The 20,997-nt window shown below is 32.4% G+C and overlaps 1 protein-coding gene and 1 pseudogene across 1 annotated transcript; both read right to left on the reverse strand.

The window, feature by feature from the left end:
* Positions 1 to 51: 51 nt before the first annotated feature.
* On the reverse strand, positions 52 to 4,845 carry LOC120171714 (annotated as a pseudogene).
* A 6,803-nt stretch (positions 4,846 to 11,648) lies between these two features.
* On the reverse strand, positions 11,649 to 12,813 carry LOC120171762 (non-specific lipid transfer protein GPI-anchored 31-like). Its single transcript, XM_039179416.1, has 3 exons — positions 12,421 to 12,813; positions 12,130 to 12,150; positions 11,649 to 11,993 (listed from the first exon to the last, which is right to left on the reverse strand). Exons 1-3 carry the CDS (start codon positions 12,764 to 12,766, stop codon positions 11,830 to 11,832), a joined length of 531 nt encoding a protein of 176 aa, XP_039035347.1. The 5' UTR covers positions 12,767 to 12,813; the 3' UTR covers positions 11,649 to 11,829.
* Between the last annotated feature and the right edge of the window lie 8,184 nt (positions 12,814 to 20,997).

Below are 20,997 nucleotides of genomic sequence, written 5' to 3' on the forward strand. Positions count from 1 at the left end.
ATTTCTTTACATTAAACAAGGATACAAGAGAAAAGTTTGCCTCTTGTATAATCAAATCTTTCTGGTGAAACAAATAACAGCAACAGAATGGTTTTCAGAAAAAAAATTCGATGGAGGCACTAGATATTGAGACTGACAACTTACTAGTTCAAAAGATCCGACCGTCCTTGTAGCAACAACCCTCCAAAGAACTGTTTTGATTGCTGTTGCAGGTCCTGCAGACTCGGGATGTGCATCAGCGTAGCTGTCCGATGACGAAGCTGATGGTGAGGAAACATGGCTTTGCAAATCGGCTTGCAGGATAGAGATACTGTTGCCATCTTTAGTAATCACATGAATCTTTTCTATTAAACCAGAAAGCAAATAGGGAGAGCCTGAATCAGTGAAGTCGGGAATCGGGACCTCTCCTACTACAACTTTCTAAGCATCATCTTGGTAATCATATACCTTAATCTTCACACTTTCAGGAAAATTAGACAGATCAAGTGCATACAACTCGCCATCCACGGCGATGCTCAATTTCGTTCCACCTTGTCTTGCAGGCCAACCGTCACCCATGCCTGCCGGCATTTCAACCCAAGAATTTACATCAGGATCATATACCTCCCCTCCGACATCAACAAAAAATGGCCAGCAATATAAACTCTGAGGCATAAATAATCTTCCCCTATATGTTGTCAATCCCGTGGCAATCGGTTTGAGTATATCAGCCAAAAATGCAGTGGGTAGAACCTGAGCTTTCGAAAATGGCATGCTCGGAATTTGGGACCATACACCAGTACGGGGATTCAATACTTCAGCAGACTGAAGTGGAGTTAAACCACCATGGCCCCTGGTAACCCCTCCGATGGCGTATAGCCTATCATTTAAGATGGCAGTCTTACAATAGGCTCTAACGGTTAACATTGAACTCACTTCACTCCATGAATTTAGAACTGGATTATACTGCCAAACACACCTCAGGGCAGAAGCTCTAGAGAATCCTCCTAACACAGAGGCAGCCATCAACAGCACCCATTGCACATCCACAAAACGGCATTCTCTCAAATGCATTCTTCCTCCCAAGACAAGCCCTAACAACATCTGCAATTTTAGTGCCGGATCCGACAACATTCCACATCCGGAGACTAGCCAAACCTGTAATACCCAAAAATTTAGACAATGACCAAAATGAAAATTTGGAAAGTTTGAAGGTCAAAGTAGAAAGTTGGAAAATTTAGGGAATTAAGTAATAAATTTCCTAAAAAGAATTTTATTCCATAAATAGATAGTTTACTCTTGAGAGTGGGATTTTATAGAAATCATATTTTTGGATTTGGAATTTTAGTAAAGAAAAATTAGAAAGGGTTAAAGTTCGATAAGGAATCAGTAATTCAGATCGAATTGGAATTTTACAAAAATTTGAAGGATGTTATAAAATGGTTGGAAATATTATTTTAATATTTTGGAAATGTGCAATTTTTCAGATTTAACCGAAACAGTGGAATTTAGTGACTAAAATGCAAGATTTGAAAAATTTAGGGGAAATTTCGGAAATGAAAGTCAAAATAATTCAGCTTTGACTTTGAAATATGATAAGGATGAGTTGTCATGATTTTATGGTGAATAAGAAGATTTATTAAGGGTGATTTGGTCTTATCCCAATTAAATGAATATTATATTCATTTATAAAATTAGATGACCCTTATTCCCATATGTAATGGGGTAAGGGGGAGGTAGGATAGTAGGCTGCCCCCAACGCCAGGTTGAGAGCAGCTTCCGTAGGAGACCTCCGAATTATGAAATGCCCTACGTGGAATATAATTTAAACAAAGATGAAATGCACCCAACATTTCACCCAAATTGCTCATCTTCTTCTCCAACCTTGCGTGGGTTTTCTCCTAAGGTAAGAGAAAGCTTCAACTCAATTTTCAAGCATTTTACTTAGGATTTTGAGTATGTTGTAAATAGAAAATTGTTACATGTGAAAAACTCTATCATTTTGTATCAATATTGCATGATAATCTCGCTATCCCAAATCTAAGGGTTTGTGTTCATATAAGGGATCACGAAATTGATGATGAATATGGATGTTTGTGAGGTAGTAGATTCATATTCAAGCATGTATGATGATTAGAACATGTTTAGTCTTTCTACAACTTGTTCTTTAAGTTTCGGCCATTGATGGTTTGAGTGAGAAAAATTATGGAAAAATTATATAAGGGTTGGAAATGATGAAGTATTTTACAAGCCTTAGAAAATTTGAGGACTATTTTATAATTTTTGAAAAGTTGGGGATCAATTCATAAATTCTGAAAAATTGATGGGTTGTTGTGTAAGTGTTGTATAATTGATGTACTATATTGGAAATTGTTGTTTGGGAATTGAAATGAGTGTTAGAATGTGAAATTTGATTATTTTTGGAAGTTTGAAAAGATTTGTGGTTTAAGTACAACAATTTTATAGTTGGGGTACTTAAATGTAATTATGCTTTTGTAGAAGCATTTGAATGGAAATAATTTCAATGCTAAAATTATTGGTATTAAGAATTTAAGTGGTAAAATGGTGAAAGACCATTTTGTGTAAATTGGAAAAGTTGGTTCCAATGTTTAAAGGAATTATTAAGTGTTAAGTATTTTGATAGAAAATGAGTTCAAGTATATTATGGAGTTATTTTGGGATATGTTTATGTTAGTAAAATACTAACATATGTATCATTATGAAATTGTGATTTATACAGATTATGATTGATTTGCGATTGAAGCAAGTCAAGTATAAAAGGGTATATTGTGGACAATAGTGAGGCACATATTTTGAAATATATAAAGTGTCAAGGTGAGTGCAATACATGCATGAAATTATACATGGATGTTTTATACATCATCATGAAGACTTGCGATAAGTCAATCTTGTTTATGTTGACATGATATTTATGTCATTTATCATATATTTGATATATTCTAAATATGTCAAAGGTTGAAAATAAAATGCATTGAACACTGATTTTTGCATATGATGTTATCATGAATATATATGATTTTTATCATGAATGTTATTTCGGGTATGAACTGTCCAATGTTAAATATTTATAATATACTTTGTCATGGATGGATCAAATAAAATAGATTGTATGTCCAAGTAAATCATTGAGGGACAGAGTATAGTTGGCATGCCATAGAGTCCAGCAACAGGCTGCATGTGGGATACACTAAAGGATACCTATTGTATAAAGTCATTGAAATTCATGCATGAATTGTATTACATTGTTTATTGTTTTAATTGCCTCACTAAGTATATATTTAGCGTGTGATGATTTTCACGCGTAGGTAAAAAGCCAGTAGTGGAATAAAGAGTTCAAAGTGACATCAAGCATCGAGGAGTATATTTCAATATCAGTAAGACATCCTATGATGGAATTTGACTTAGATAGTGACATGTAATTATTAATGTTCAATTAATTTTGTTGAACAAATTTGGAAACAAAATGGTAACCTTAGAGTGAAGAAAGTTTAAGTTTTTATGAGTTTTATGTAATTTTCAGAAATTACTGTAGCAGTACATCGATACACATTTTTTATTCGAAAGTTTGATTCATCGATACACTGTTCACGTTACAATAGCAGTGCATCGGTGCACTGTTCACTATTCATAAAAAATCTTTTGAATTAAATTTGTTATAATGAAACATAATTCGTATGATATAATATTTTTATAATATCATTTACTATTTTAAAAAAATAAATTTTAAATCACTTTTGAAAATATTAAATGGTTTTTAAAAATTCGAGTGACATCTATAATCTATATAGGTATAATTATACGTGTTATGAGTGTTACAAAACATTTCCTTAATTTATCTTCTAAAGTAACATTGGGCATTTGAGGCAACCTCTTGCGACCTTCTAGACAATGGGCCCAAAGCATACCACAAAAGCTTGTCGGATACAACCTTGGTCAATATATAGAGCCATTCCTCGGTTGTTCCAAGTTCTTTCCTCTTATTAAATAATTCAGTACTCGTGATGGCAGCTTTCCAGGCTCGAGACACTAGCCTCGCATTCAAGTAATTAATCCTTGGAACTCTGGCAAGAATCTGATAAGATATCTCATCAGGAAGGCTGGAAATCAATCTCGGATTCTCTTCGAAACCAGATGATGACAACTGCCTTTTGCACGTTCCATCTTGGGAAACATCCAAGGGCTCACACCACCCCTGGAATTATTTAGACTTAAGAATGATCCCATCGATATCTAAATTGATCGCAATATATTAATAAATCAGTGCCAGAGCAGCCTTTGATAGCTATTGATAGTAATCCACACAAAAGTTTATCCTACGTGAACCTGCTCAAAACCATCAAGACTTGAATTAAAAGGCGAAAAAGCTTTAGTTTCAGTTTCGATATAAGCATCTATTCAAAGAGAAACAATAAAAAATAAGCATTACTCAATGGATTGTTTATCAGAAGTTACTTCCCCAAGCATACTTGATTTTTTCTCAGAAACCAAATAAAAGTCGAATAGAAAAGGTCAATGCTTTGATCACTTCTCATCCAGCAAGAACAAAAGAGAAATCCCCAAATTCCCAATTTCAGCAATTCAACAAGGTTTCTTCACAAAATCCGCAATTAAAAAATTGCAGTAATCGTAAAGTTGAGACAAGTAACAGCTAAATTAAGAACGAACAATTTATCTACGATCAAGCCATGAAACGAATTGAAGAAGACATTACAGAACCCACCTTCTATGTTTTCATCCCAAGTGACAAATTTTCCAATAAAACGGCTACGAACAAATTCATAAGCAGTAGAATCGCAGAAAACTAAGCCAGAGAGCAAAATAATTTCTTTAACGAAAAGGAAAGAACAGAAAGTGAGAAAATAGGGTAAAAAGGAATGAAACCTTAGAATTCACGGCAAGACGAATTGAGCCAGTAGACGAATCATTTGAGCTTTTGCTTTTGACCCAATCCATTGGTAATTTGTACAAGGACACAAGTCTGTTACGCGTGAACAACATTATATATACACACATTTAAAATTTGATTAGTTTTAGATTTGGTCTATTTTTATTTTAAAATCATATAAAAAGTATAAATAATAAATTCAATTAAAAATTTTATGATAAACAAATATGCTTTATATATTTATTGTTGGAGGATCTCTCCGATGCACGGTTTAATTCTCAATAATTGGATAATAGTATATTCACAATGTATCTAAGGATGGGAATGGGTCGGGTTGGGTCGAATTTTTTGTCCACCCGACCCGAGAACAAGGAATTCTTCACCCGAGATCCAATCCGACCCAACCCTGACCCGATATATAGCTTAAAAATCCAACCTGAAATAATAAAAAAAATTATTCAATAAAAACAATGACTTAATTGAAAAAAATAATATATAGATGGGTATTATTGTAATTATACCTAAATATATAAGGTAATATTATATTTTTTCGGGTTAGGTCGGATATTTTTCACCCTAAACCCGAACCTAACCCGATCCGAACATCACATTAAAAAACCCGAACCCAAATTTTTTAAAAAAATATCGACCCGATAGGGTTGGGTTCGTGTCCCATACCCACCCCTAAATGTATCTTATATTGTTGTTTTAATCTCACAATACTCTTTCGACGCTTAAAAAGGATATATCCGATCAATGAAAACGCCATCTATAAATTATTTTGTTTTTAACTAGAGCGTTAAGTTGTTGTGTATTATTCATCCCGATTGATTTAGACGAAGAGCTATGATGTATGATAATATCTTTTGAGCATTTACTTATACATGTTCAATTCTATTCATATGATTCTTTATTCAAAATAATAAAGTGAATCACACTCATAAAAATAGATATTCAGAATAAATTATAATGAAAATAAAACAATAATCAATACAAATATATTAAAATTTTATTTTAAATCTTTTAATCGCAACAAATCTAAAAGAATTAAATAAGAAAAAAAGATAAACACGGAAAAAAAATGGGGCGAGTTAAGCTCGAGATCTTGACCACATGATCACTTTACAAGCTATGAGACCTACACGCTAGCCAACTGCGCCAGTCGTTGTTGTAAAACGTACAAATCAAAGTACTTACGAAGTTTTTGCTTTTTATAAACAAAAATGGCAGTGGAGTAGTGACAGACCGACGGTTTGGACATGGAAGGTAAATCTCAAGAAAACCATGTTCATCTGGCACAACAAAGATGGGTGCGAAAATTGGTCTTGTTCTGACATATTAGGTGTGTTATGTTATCAGCCTTACTCTTCTCACCTTCGCTTCGCTTCAATTCATTTCTTGTTCTCCCACGTTTAACTCAATTTTCTCCATTTATTCCTCGTCTTCGATTTCCATAATTCATTCTAGGCTTGTTGAGTCTCGACAAATTGTCAATGTTGGAGCCGACAAGAGAACATTCGTCGCCCTTTCGTTAGAAAGGAACATATTCAAGAACACAAGCCTAAGTTCCTTCAGAGCCAGTTCAATTAGCTTCATCGGAGCATGTTTTCTTGGTGATCATATCCAGGGATTTAAATTGCGGTCGCAGTCGCTTTACGTTTATAGTAATTGCAGACGTAACGGATACTATTACAGTCACTATAAGTATCGTGGACGTAAATTTTCTTTTAAATTTGCACAAGTTATTATAAAATATAATAATTATAATCATAATCATAATTATAAAAAAATCACCTTTAATGGTTTTTGGAGAGCTTTCTAACACATATAAACTTCTATTAGTATGTGAACATAATTTTAAAAATTGAGTTCAACGTGGAACGAGAGTTGCATAAAGTTTTCAATGCAACAATTGGATGTTTCTACAGAAATTAATATTTATTAAAATCTTAAAACTATGAAAGAACAAATTAACCTATAAATTTACCCCTTATTTATATACAAGAAACATGAAAATAGAATTAGAATTTAGAAATATAAACAATCCATTACTTCTATTATCAATAATATAATAAAAATAATATGCATTACTAATAAAGAAAAAATTAAGCTTATTGCATAGAATAATAAATTATAAAAATAGTTTTGGCGTAGAAAATTTAAATTGAACATTCAGTCTCACAAATAAATCTTAACCTATTTTAAAAAAATTAACCCATAAATTAGATGCGGCAAACGGGTCATCCGGATCGGGTTTGAGTCGAGTCGTATAATTTCGGGCCTAGATTAAATTCGATTTAATTTTGTTCAAATCGAATCGAATCTGGTTCGGATCTAGTTCGGGTGTACGGTGAATCGGATCGGGTAAATTTTCGGGTCGGGTGATTATTGGATCGGTTGTTTTCCGGTTCGGATCAATATCAGATCGGTTGATTTTTAGATCGGGTCAATACCAGATCGATTGATTTTTTTTGGTCGGGTTAATACCAGATCGGTTATATTTCGGGTCGGGTCAATATTGGATCTGTTGATTTTCGGTTTAGGTAAACCTTTAGATTAGGTCAATTCGGGTTGAATTGGTTACGAGTCTAATCAAAATCAAGTTTATATAGAATAATTGATATATATTTGTAAAATTATGTCTTTTTATTTGTTAAATTTATCATTTATGTTTAATTTCAATTATCAATCGTTCAATATTTTGAATTAAATCATCATTTAGAGATGATATATCGATAATTTAACAAAAATATGATCATATAATACATGTTAGAATTTGTTAACAAAATTTTATATTGGTATCGTATGAAAAGTTTATAATTAGAACTATTTGATAAAAAATAATTTTTTATTAATTTTTTTTATTTCCAATTATAATTTTTTTTATTAAATTTAAAAAATATATATATAACTTTATTTGTTAAGTTTTAGTCGTAACATAAGTAAACTTTATATTATTTTTATTATAAATCTAATATTATATCCTTTCTTTAAGTTGTTTTCTATTATTTTTATTATAAATCTAATATATTCATAACAAGTAAGATAAGTAAACTTTATTTATTATTGTTTCATTCTTACAATTAGATTCTTACTTTTATATTCTTCTTAAACTTTATATTATTTTGTTATAAATATAATTTTTTTAATAAATTATTAATTTTATTTAAATTAATTTATTATTGAAAATAACTTTTATTGTTTAATAACTTTTATCAATTTCAATCCGTTCAAGTTGCTTTTGGGTCAGGTTAAATTCGGTTTGGGTTGCTTTCGGTTTGGGCTGCTTTCGATTCGAGTTATTTTCGGTTTGAGTTAATTTCAATTTCGATTTGATTGATTTCAGTTTCGCTAAATTTTGGATAGGGTATGAGTCAGGTATTGGATCAAATTTGATTATCATGTTCGGGTTAATATCGGGTATTTGGTCGGGTAAATCGATTCAGGTAATCGGGTTCGAATCAAATTTTTCAGATCTACATAAAATTACTCATTATTATTCACTTACCAAAATCAAAATATTATAATTTAAAACTAATAAAATTAAAAATAACCCATTATTTATTTAATAGAAAACTCATGATACTATAAGTTTATAACTTAAATCTAATTAAATTATTGGATCTGTTTTGGTCCAAACCCAAAACATTAAAAGTAAAAAAAATTAAAACATAAATTATTAACTCCCCATATCCCTTCTTCTTCCTTTTCTATCGTGTGCTTGAGTGAGAGAAGGGATGCAGAAACAGCAGAACAAAAATAAGAGAGAATTGGGTTTAATTTTTTTTAAAATGTCCACTTTCTTGTTAATTTTTTAAGTTCTTAAATTTACTTTGCTTTCTACTTCGATTCCTACCGAAAATACGCACAAGTTTTTCTCAAAATTTTGCATATTACACCAAAAGAAAAACAAGAAGAAAGAAGCAGTTAAAGCAAGAAGCAAGAAATAAGATGATCATGTAATTATTCAGTTGGGTTATTTTTATTTTTTTTTAAATGATTGAATTCTTGTTCTTGACTTGGTGTGTTGTTGACTTGGTGTAACGGGAAAAACGGCAATAATTGTCTGTTACCACCGTGATCGGCTGCTAGCAGTTAAATTGCAGTCGTTATCGATCGCTATTGATGTGAATCCGTTTCACACTGTTATTTTGGACAATAACAATAATGGACGGCTTCGCGACCACGATATAACGATCCTTATACCTCGGACGCTATTTGAATCTTTGATCATGCCTCCCATTAGGGGTGTGCAAATCCGGGTACCCGAATTGCCGAGTACCCGAATCTTCGGATAATTGATTTCTTGGCCCGTGTCCTGACTCGGATGTTAACGGGTACCCGGATTTTATGGGTACTCGTATTTCGGGTACCCAGATACCCGGGTTTTTTTCAAATTATTAATTAAAACACACACACAAATTTAAATGTTTGAAATTTCGAATTACATAGTCCAACATCCAAACATAAAATTTAAAAGTTTGAAATACAAAATCTAATAATCCATTACATAAATAAAACATAAAAGTTCATAGTTAAATATATGAGTAGATATCTTGATACTTGAATCATGATCATGGTTACACTTCTTCATTTGTCATTCTTCTTTCTTACAATCAATTCTTTTATTAGATATAAATAAATCATAAGTTTACAACAATAAATATCTTACAAAAATGCAAAACGAAAACATAACTAAACTTTCATCAAAACAAGTATCAAATAAAACTTTCATCAATGAAAATATAACTAAAATTGAATAACTTACCAAAGTTTCGAACTTATGGCTTATGAAAATTGTTCTTCATACGTGACATCCAAAGCTTCACTTGTTTTGTTAGATATAACTAAAATTTAATAGAATTAAAATGACGAAACACTGTTTAGTTGTTTACTTTACTTTAATATATAATATTATTAATAATTAAATATATAATGATATAATATTATTTTATATATAAAAAAAATCCCTAACCAGGTACTCGGGTACTCGGAAAAATTTAATTTTGTGACCTGGGCCTAACCTAACCGGGTAATTTTTTTTAAAAAAATTACCTTATTTTTTAGGTTCGGATCGACGGATCGAGTCATCCGGGTCGGATATTTTTGCACACCCTTACCTTCCATTATACTGCTAATATATGATCTAATGTTTTAAGGAACAGATCTTGGAAAGAAGTTTATATAACCCTTTCTTTATATGGAAATGATACAGCAGTTTGAACCACTTTTATTGTAATATCCATATATATACATAGATAAATACGAACTTACTGATCGTCACCTCTAGCTTTGAAACATAACCGAGATTAATGTTCCTTGTCGATTTGGTTCTCCTACATAATTCAGCATACATACTAAAACTCTTATTTCCTACAAGGAGCACATAATTCTGTATATATGGATTGTCTTTTAATGTTGTAAATGAGACACTACAGGTGGTTGTCATGCTGGTGTCCATTCATTGTCAAGGTTGTGCTGCTAAAGTGAATAAACATTTATCCAAAATGGAAGGCGTGTGTGCATATATATATATATAGAAAACATATTGACTTTTGTCTTCTGTTTCCATGAGCTATGTCTGCAGTTTAACACTGTCTGTGATCGGTAGGGATCACATACGGATATAATTTTATAGATTTTGTATCGCATCCGTTTTAATTGAAGATAGATAGATATAAGTTTAGTGGGTAGTAGACAAGTATGGATGTGAAGTTACACCCTACCCATATAGATAATGAGTTTAAGTCTTTAAGACCTCACTCGCTCCCAAGGGCGGGTAAGGGGAGTCTTGGCCCGCCAATTATATTTTTAACTATTAATTAATATAAAAATATATATTTTTTAAAAACAAATAAAAAATTTATCAGACCCCTCAATTAAAAATGAATTTGAAATGTATTTATGAAAAATAAAAAATATTTTAACTCGTTATAATAAAATCCTAATTTCGCCTTTGCGATTGCTCAACATTCTACCCACCTACTAATTACCTACCACCTAAATTTTAAACAATTATGAATTTAGGTATAATTTCAAAAACTATTCTATAAATCTTAAGATTTTATAGGACATAAATTGTAATTTAACCAAATGTTAGGTATAATTTCAAAAACTATTCTATAAATCTTAAGATTTTATAAGACATAAGTTATAATTTAACCAAATGTTAGGACATAAACTCAATTAAAATTTAATTTATTTTTTTATGCTGCATTTATTTTATATTTTATTATTTATGTAATATGTAAAGTTGCTGTTAGACAATGAATGATAGGTATATGATCGGATAGAAAGTGTGGCGTTGATTTAAAAATATACTCGCATGACCATTACCCGTTGTCTGTATACTTATATTGTATGTATTCATGGGTAGGTCACCGGATATCATAGCTCAGGCCAGTGGCGGTGATGTCTCTGTTGCTTCGCAGTCTCCCGCAAGATGAGATCAACTCATCTGCTAATCCCGGCGTTGATGCTTATTGTGGCTGATGCATTTCGGATATGTTGCTCCAAAATCGGAATTAGAACCCTACATTTATGTGGTTCATGTTTACGCCTCTTCTCAAATTTAGCTTTCTAGGATTATATCAGAAATCTCTTTGGTTTTTGGCAGAGCGAGATTTTGTTCACAAGGCCTAAAGCATGCCGTAGACAAAGACGGGCACGCCGGGACCACAAAGATCGCATCGGCAACGGCGTTTCGAAACACCCATCAATGAGTTCACGTGACAGAATAACATGGTGGGGACTGAACATAATCTATGAATTCAAAACCGTAGATATATTTAATGGCAGATCCATACACACTACGAGTTCTGAATATCATACTAAAATACTCTAAAGGATGAGTCCAAAAGCTCGTCACCATATCAATGATATCTACTATTCCAACCCAGCATAGAAACCAAAGGGTAAACTAATTAAACACCATAACATATAGCTTAGTAGCTAGAGGTTAACATAACTACGAGGTCTAAGATAAGAGATCCGATTGAGACAGTAAGGACCGGAGAGCCTGAGCTTCCGGGAGCCGGTGCCGGCGCCGCCACAGTTGCTCCTCCTGAGAATGATTCCGGCGCACCTGCTATTGCTGATGGTGACATACCTACAAGTTTGCAAAGAAAATTAAACAGTTTCCAATGCTTAAACAAAAAGGGGCATAAAAAAACTTTAAAACTCTTGAAATTTTGGGTTTTTTTAGGAAAGGGAAACCAGACAGGACTAGATGTATCAGAACATACCTGGAGCACCAGCAGGAGACACTGCAAGAATTAACAAAAAGTATTAGTCATCAGTTCTAATATACAACATATGTTTTTTTTTTATTATAAATAATGTATGAACATTTACTGCAACATAAAATGGCAGATTTTCGCTCAAAAAGATCACAACTTTGGTAAAGATTATACAAATTTTTGCACCCCTTTGAAAATCCATGCAATTAGAGATTCACTTCCCCCAACAACATCATACCGAACAAAAGGTAAACTACACTTTCAACCAGAATACGAGTTAAAGCCGAGTTAACTTACATGCACAGTTAGTGGCAGAAGGGGCAGAGACTTTGCAAGCAGCGGGCAAAGTCATGGCCTTTGTGACATTCAAAGTAACACCCAAAGAAGCGCTGCTCTTAAAAGCCTCGCACAAGCATTCGGGTCCGGATTTCAACACGGTTTTCAACCCGGAACAGCACGACCCCACGGGCTTCGTATCCTTGCTCCCACTCGACACGAACGACAAACAATCCGCCATGTTGAGAATCAGAGTGGAGCAGTCCACGGAAGGAGACGGCGCCGTCGCATGGTGGTGGGCGGCATCGATGGCCCACATTGAGAGAATGGCGAGGGACAAAGCAAGATTGAATTTTGAAGTTGCCATTGTTGAACAGAGTAAACAACAGTACAGGGGAATCAACAAAAGAGTGGGTTATTTGGGAAGAAGATGAAGAGAAAAAATAAGCTTTTTTGTGAGAAATAAGAGTACGGGGAAAAGGTGGGGAAAAGGGGGGATTTATTGGGGATTGAGACAGAGAAAGGCACACTCGTCGGTACAATGCAGAGGTAGAAGGGTGTAGGTGTCAAGGTTCCCTTGATCCAAGTTTCTTACCATATCAAAAAAAAAAATTGAAATTTGAATTCAAAATTATATTATTTTAAGGTAAACTACATAAAATACCACTGAAGTTTAGGTGTATATTGTTTATTCTACTAAACTTTTAATTTTAACTTCAATTATATAATTATGTTGTTAAAATTCAAAAGATGTGATCATATGGACAATACAATATCATTTTTGTGCAATAATTGATGTCTAAAATGACATACTTTTAAGCATTAAACTTTAGAGTTGTATCGATATTATCACTAAACTTTTAAACAATTCACTTTTCGATACTACACTTTTTTTATTGTCATATATAGCCAATTATCATCTATCATCAGTCATCTTTCGCTACAAAGTTAGTAAAGAAACATTCGTATTTCACTCAACGTTCTTCTCCTAGGATTAGTTTTCCACGAAATACACTCAAAATTAACAAAATTAAACAAAAAAATTACTATTTTTAGGGGTTTGAGTACTTTTTTAGATTTGAGGGATCTTGAGTATTTGTTCAAAAATACGAACAATGAAAAACATTATTTCAAAAAAAAAACTAATAACATAACTCAAAACTAGCCTCATCAGAAGAGATCAAAGTATTATTTTAAATGAAATTTTATCGATTTTGAGTGAGTTTTATAGAAAAGCAATCCTAGAAGAAAAAATAAGAGTGATTAATAGTTTAGTACCTATCTTGATGCGAAAGAGAATCAATGACGGGCAATGATTTGTTACCAACGTTCTTCTCCTATGATTAGTTTTCTATGAACCACACTCAAAATTGACGAAATTAAATAAAAAATTATTATTTTTAGGGGTTTGAGGATTTTTTTAGATTTGAGGGATCTTGGGTGTTTGTTCAAAAATTCGAACAATGGAAAGCATTATTAAAAAAAAGTAATAATATAACTCAAAACTAGCCTCATCAAATGGTCATCAGAAGAGATCGAAGTATTATTTTAAATGAATTTGTATTGATTTTGAGTGAGTTTCATAGAAAAACAATCCTATAAGAAGAAATAAGAGTGATTAATAGTTTAGTATCTATCTTGATGCGAAAGAGAACCAATGACGGGCAATGATTTGTTACCAACGACGATCGAAAAATGCAATACCAAAAAGTAAATTGATTAATAGTTTAGTGATAAATTGATACACCCTTAAAGTTATGTGCCTAAAATGACATCATTTTAGGCATCAATAGTCATGATCAAAACAATATTATTTTGTCTACTTCATTATAGTGATAAAAAGATATATTAATGTTATCATGTTGTTAAATTTAATGACTCGGTGTTATAATTGAAGTTAAAATAAAAATTTAATATTATAATTGAAAAAATTAAAAATTTATTAATATAAATAATACGTCATTCAGAGTTTAATGATATCTGATATAATTTATCTTTTATTTTATATATTTTAGATAGAATAAACAAAATTTCACACAATTGTGGCCGAAGGGGTTTCTGTCACCTACCCAAGATTCATCCAAAAATGAGACTAGAGAGTATATAAAAAAGGAAACAACATTAATTTCCCTATTTTTTATTTTAAAACAATATTTTCTAACAAAGTAACAAAAAGTTTGCCTTACCTGTTAATAATTTTAGTTTTTAAAATCTTATATATATTCAAATTTCACCATAAATTTCATGATCATGTCATAAAGGTTTGAATCCCATTATTTATCTCTAAATTATACACACATTATGGATTTATTTTTACACTTTAATTTAATCATTATTTATTTATTTATTTTTTAATCTTAAATTTAATCAAAATAATAGGACAAATTATTATCTATAAAAATATGGACAAATAATAGGACAAATTATTATCTATAAAAATTTTGCCTTACTTGTTAAGAATTTTTGTTTTTAAATTCTTATATATTCAAATTTCACCATAAATTTCATGATCATGTCATAAAGGTTTGAATCCCAATATTTATCTCTAAATTATACACACATTGTGGATTTATTTTTACACTTTAATTTAATCATTAATTATTTCTTTTTAAATCTTAATTTTAATCAAAATAATATAAAAATAATAGGACAAATTATTATCTATAAAAATATGGATCAATTAATTAAAGACATTTCACATATTATGTCAAATATTTGTGAAATTTTGTATGAAAATTAATTTTAATTTATATTGGAATATGTATTAATTATTATAATGCTGATTTTTTGCAATACTTCTTAAAAGAAAATTCCCGACGACAGACTCTCTTCAACTTTTGGCATCGAAATGTTCAAACATGCATTTAGTGTTGCAAGATATGATGAAATAGATCGTTCTTCTTTCTTTATCTGGCTGCCATGGCATGCATGAAACGAAATGATTCCAGATGCTTATGCTTACAGGCCATGTTAAAAGGGGGACCCAAACCGAGACAAATGTCGTGATAAAATGCCTTATTTAATTATATAATACACATATTTAATTTAACTTTTGTAAACACTCATTTTCGTCCAATTCGAGTCATTCATTTAATTAGTTTATTATATTATATAATATTAATTTGTACCATACAATGTGTTACATAAACATATTATACTATATACTATAATATACTATTATTATAATTACATATTTATTCTCTTTTTTTTCTTTTACAGACCCAGTCACCCCATTACATCCAGCTCGTTATTGCAGCCCAAATGCTAGTTAAACAATGGCCCAACAGCAGTGACCCTAGTTCTGTCGTTCCAAGCCAGCGCCGTTCCACCAGACGTGTAGATTCCCACAGCCGCACGTCTCACCCCAACGACTCGCATCCACGCCGATTTCCTCGGAACAGTCAAACACACCAACGAAGCATTAATGTTTTAGTAGGATTTAAACACCCAAAATAGGGGTTCTCAGGCCCTATAAATTCCCTTGTAATCAACACAAAAGGGAGAGATTTTCACGCAGAAGATATACAAAAAAGGGAAGAAATCCGAGAGAAAACGAAGGGGTTCGGGAGAGCATTCGAACCAAGTCAAGGGGAGAGATACGGTTTTGTTTCGAAAGCAACAAGTACCGAGAAAAAATATCCAAACCCATTCGAAAAATAAAAAATGAGAGAGAAATGATTGTAGAGAGAAGTATATTACCTCGGTTCGAAGAGGAAAGCTCATTTTCAATGAAAGCCTTCACGCTCTCCCTTTCTCGTATACTGGATCTCCACTGAGGAACCCATGGGTGGATGAAGGTGGTCACAAATTTATAGCCAAAGAACGGTGACCAATTTCTTCTATGAAATTCCTAGTTTCAAAGCAGAGAAAAAAAGGAGTTTCCTTTCTCTTCTTTGAGCGGCGGTGTGAGGTGAGAAGAAGATGCAATTTAGGATTAATAAAATATGTTTTAAATGTCACTATGGGTGCCATGTTTTGGAATCAAGTTGATTATGCTAATATGGTTTTAGAAATACATTTAAAAATATGTTTTAAATATGTCACACACAAATTGATCTATTAATAGGGTCCACGTGCTTGACACATATGTAAGGTAAATGTTTTTAGATTTTAAGGGATTAATCTTTGGTGTAATCATTCCATCTTCAATATCATTCAAATTGGGCCTTTTATTTATTTATTTATTTATTTATTTATTTTATTTTCTTTTGGTTTTTTAATATTTATCTTCTTAATATTTTTCAATATTTAACCATGTTTATTATTATTATTATTTATTTTATTTCATTATTTTTTTATTTTTTTATTTGTACTCCATTTTATGTATTTTATTTTCCCCTCATTTATCTTATTACTATTATTATATATTTTTTTTCCTTTTTTTCATATTTATTTTTTTATTTATTTTATTTTTACAATCTAACGTTTTTTATTTTTTAGGGATACTTTCAATAGATCAAAGGTAAACAATTCAAATCGAATTTTTAAATTTAAATTTAAATTATTAATTTTCACAATTAAAAACTATCGACAAATTAATTGGTACTGAAAGGGCGGTTCAATGGTGCTAATCCTTCCTTGACCGTAATCGACTCCCGAACCCGACACGTTTCTGGTACAACGCAGATCAGGTAAGATTGTGTCTGACCCACCTAAATTCGTTTTAAAGTGGTCGGTGGCGACTCTAACCCAACTCATTTATGTCGAAGCCCAATTCGGGGCCCAACTGAAAGACGATTACGACAGCTTGGCGACTCTGCTGGGGATCGGTAAGTGAGTCAGGCCGAAATTAATTTTTGGTTGTCTTTTTATGCGAAAATGGTAAATTTTAATTTTAATTTTAATTTTAATTTTAATTTTAATTTATTCATTTGATTCCAATTACTTACCTTTGATTATTTTTCAAATAAATAGTTGTACTGACATTTTTTGATGATTTCATATTTTCAAAATTTTCATCTAAGGCTCTATACCCGAGCTCTGAACCCTTTTAAGTAGGGGTGAAAGCGACGCCTTCGTGTGAATTTATTCACCGTATGGGCCTAGCAAGTAACCTTCGGGATTCATATACCTTATGCCTTCGTGTGAATTTATTCTCCGTATGGCCATAAGGGAATGTTTCCTCTTGAGTTTAACTTAGTTCACATAAGCTTGTAATGGGCTTAGGATTAAGGGTCTGGCAAACCCAAGGGGACACCGCCAAGGAGAACTCGAGTACCTTTTTAGAACCTAAACTGAGAGAGTACAAAGAATTAGTGCCCACCCTAAAACCTCATTCCAAACCCTAAGTTGTTTTTATTTCCTGCTTTACTTTCTGTTCAAAGCATGCGAACTAGACAAATATACGGTTATGATTTGTTTGAAATTAGCATGCGGGATAGATATCATGTCCGGGTAGGAATAATAAGCATGTGGGGTAGATAGCATGTGGGGCAGATATCATATGGGGTAGGATTTTTCATTTTATTATTGTTTTGATTTACCTCACTAACTTTTTTTTTCTTTTATTTTATTTTCATCACTTGCATTATTTAAAAGATGTGTTGATCCACCAAAAATGTGTTTGTTAAACATGAATAATCTGCATTAATGGACAAAGGGGTTATAATACAAGAGGTAAAAAACTCAGAGGTCCGACTATGGTCAGAAAAGTCTGAGAAAGAAAAGGAGGATAATCTACAAGGCAGCTATGTGTCACATTCGATCAAGAAGACGTTGTGCCCACAATCAAGTACATCAAAAGTCAACTTTTCAAAAATGGGTTGATAAAGGTGGCCGGGGCAAGACGAGAAAAAGGTTACTGACCTCAAGAGTCCCTTCAAAGACAACAAGAACAAGATGGCAAAATGATAGCTGAATTGGAGGCCATTGTCGACAAATTCAAGAAACAAGCAAATGAACTTCGGATAATCCCTTTGATGGAGGATTTCAATGGAGTTTCCGATTCAGCAAAGGATGAAAGCTAGAGATGCAGTCATTCGATACTTTTGGGAACCAGTACAAAAAACAACTCAACATTTTCAAGGTTCATCCAGAGAGGCCGAAGCGGTTCGACAAGTTATTCAACCGGTGAAAGACGAAGGCAAATGACTAGTCAACCTGTTCCGGGTCTAGAGGATTTAGTCCGGATGTACCTTTAAATATGTTTATTGTCTCTTAAAAGATAAAACACTTTTGTCCTAATAAAGATTATTTATAATAGCATACATGTTTTTGGATCAATGCCTCGAACATTTCATGCATTTTTGCATTTTGCATGTACATTTCATTTTTTAAGCATTTTCATAAACATGAAATTTCTTCATGGAGAATTCGATGAAGTGGTTTTAACCACATGAAACCACATGGAAGCAAGATTGTAACATCAAAAGAAAAAAAACTGAAATCACAACGAATGAGCCCAATCAGCTGGTTGTACGACTAAGCCTGTCACGATGATATGAAAAAAGAGTCCACATATCCTAAGGGCTACGATGTTGAAGCTGTTTGCAGTTGCCACATAGGATGCTCCAAACATTCCTCTGAGAACTATAAGGCGCTGAAGCGCGAGATCCAAAACCTGATGGATTCAGGGGTATAGACAACCGAAGAAGGGGCATTGCATATATCATTTGCAATTAGAGGATTGTATTGTTTGAACACGTCTTTGATCTTTCATGTTTGCTTAATCTTTTAAACGATTGAATTTATGCTACTTTCTAAGGTGGAGCAATTGAACAAATTTTAATCTTTAGTTCTTCGAATATTAAATGAATTAAGGATTCTTTTAATTCTTCAAGAATTATAGATTTTTGACATATGGCAAGATTAGACCTTTCTTATCATGTCTCAAACCCTAAAATAAAATACCTTCATTACCAAAAAGACCAAATTTTGTCATTACCTCCCTTTGAATTTTTTTTAACAATGCATTTATCTTTTTGATATACCCAAACCTTTCTTTGAGTCAATAAAGTCACACCATTGTCTTTTTAGACTCAAAATTGACATTTTTATACCATTAAAATCCAAGGCATTGAGTTGTTCATTTGAACATAAGCATTCTTCTAAGACACAACTTGGGGCATCTCGCAAGGAGCCTGAACATTGAGACATGTTGGGGGCAAGAAGCAAAAAGAAGAATTCACTCGAAATAATTATATCATGCATTAATTACATTATTTTTATGTGAATAAAATTAATCCTGAAAATCTATCCCCCTGGGGATACCTCTTCTGTGAAAGATTCCATGTATGAAATGATGAACGACTTTCTTTCTTTACCCCTTCACAATAGGAGAAAATATATATCCCTTGTGTCCCCTTTTGAGCCTATAGTATTTTTCTTCTGATTCAACCCTAACCAAGGATCACCCTCCACATTGGGGGGAAAAGTGGAGAAAATCTGCTCGCATAAGTGAAGACATTGATTCAGATGAGATACCGAAAGGTGAACCAAATGTCAAGTGCGAAGATTCAATCAGAACAAAAAGAGAAAAAAGAGAAAAAAAGCAAAGAGAAAATAAAAAAAGAAAAAACAAAGGAAAATTGAAGAAAAAAGAAGACAAGATGCATATGCAAAGATTCTCTCGATTCAAACGACGCATCGAGATTCAAACTATGAGATTGATCAAGCACAATCATTTCCGAATCACTGAACCACTTCACTCGAAGATCATAGAGCATCAAGTGAGATTGATCAAGCACAATCATTTCTGAATCACTGAATCACTCCACTCGAAGATCATAGAGAGTCAAGAGATAGACACATATGAGCATATTCAAATTGAGCAAGATATGATTGAAGACATCAGAATGAATTGATCCTTGGTGTAATACCCTAAAACACTTGTTTGGGCATATTTATCATTTTCTTTCATAACCATGAACCATGACCTACATTACGTGCCTTAAAAGTCCCTTCTAATCATACATGAAGTTCTGAACAGAAGAGATTATCTTCAGATTTCATCCCGCCCATCAGGATTAATCTTTTTTGCAAAAATTGTATAATTAATGCATGATAGAGAAAAATAACAAAGGGGGTTCAAGACGTAAATTCCAAATGACGTCTTGAAACCAAAGGAGGATTCGAGTTGAAAACCTGAAAAGGCGGCTCGAATATAAAAATTGGGCAGTTGAGGCGATCACACAAATTCCTTGATAAGGCATCGCACAATCCGAGCATTACCATGAGAGCTGAGAGTCGGAGAACACTTCCAGTAGAGGAGCATACAAGCTGCCCCATCAAACCTTTGACCAAACACAATAACCTGAGACTTTTTTATCCTTTCTTTACTTAACCATTTCCCAAAAATAGTTTTGATCTTGACACTTGTCAAATAACTATAATTTATTAAAGGATTAACAATGTAATTAATTCTTTAATATCCAATAAAACACTAGCTTTATGATTCGTCTCAATTGTAAAACCGTGAAAGGGGAAATATTTTTAAAACTCATGATTAAACATTTTTTGAAACTCTTTTAATTGATATTTTCAGAACTTTGAAAATAAAAGAGAAAGAAAAACATTTTTTCAAACAAGACAATCTCTCTAGAGTGGATCTTGGCAAATGGCATGTGGCTCCCAAACACTAATCTCATACTTAGGATCAAT

This window comes from Hibiscus syriacus, unplaced genomic scaffold (assembly GCF_006381635.1).
Source record: "Hibiscus syriacus cultivar Baekdansim isolate YM2019G1 unplaced genomic scaffold, ASM638163v2 tig00111835_pilon, whole genome shotgun sequence".
NCBI classification, from domain to species: Eukaryota; Viridiplantae; Streptophyta; class Magnoliopsida; order Malvales; family Malvaceae; genus Hibiscus; species Hibiscus syriacus.

Excerpts from the sequence above, each read along its gene's own strand:
- LOC120171762 (XM_039179416.1), bottom strand. The coding sequence starts at position 12,766 with ATGGCAACTTCAAAATTCAATCTTGCTTTGTCCCTCGCCATTCTCTCA. Across the intron at positions 12,151-12,420 it reads TTCTGCCACTAACTGTGCAT|TGTCTCCTGCTGGTGCTCCA; the intron begins GTAAGTTAACTC and ends TAATTCTTGCAG. Across the intron at positions 11,994-12,129 it reads GTCTCCTGCTGGTGCTCCAG|GTATGTCACCATCAGCAATA; the intron begins GTATGTTCTGAT and ends GCAAACTTGTAG.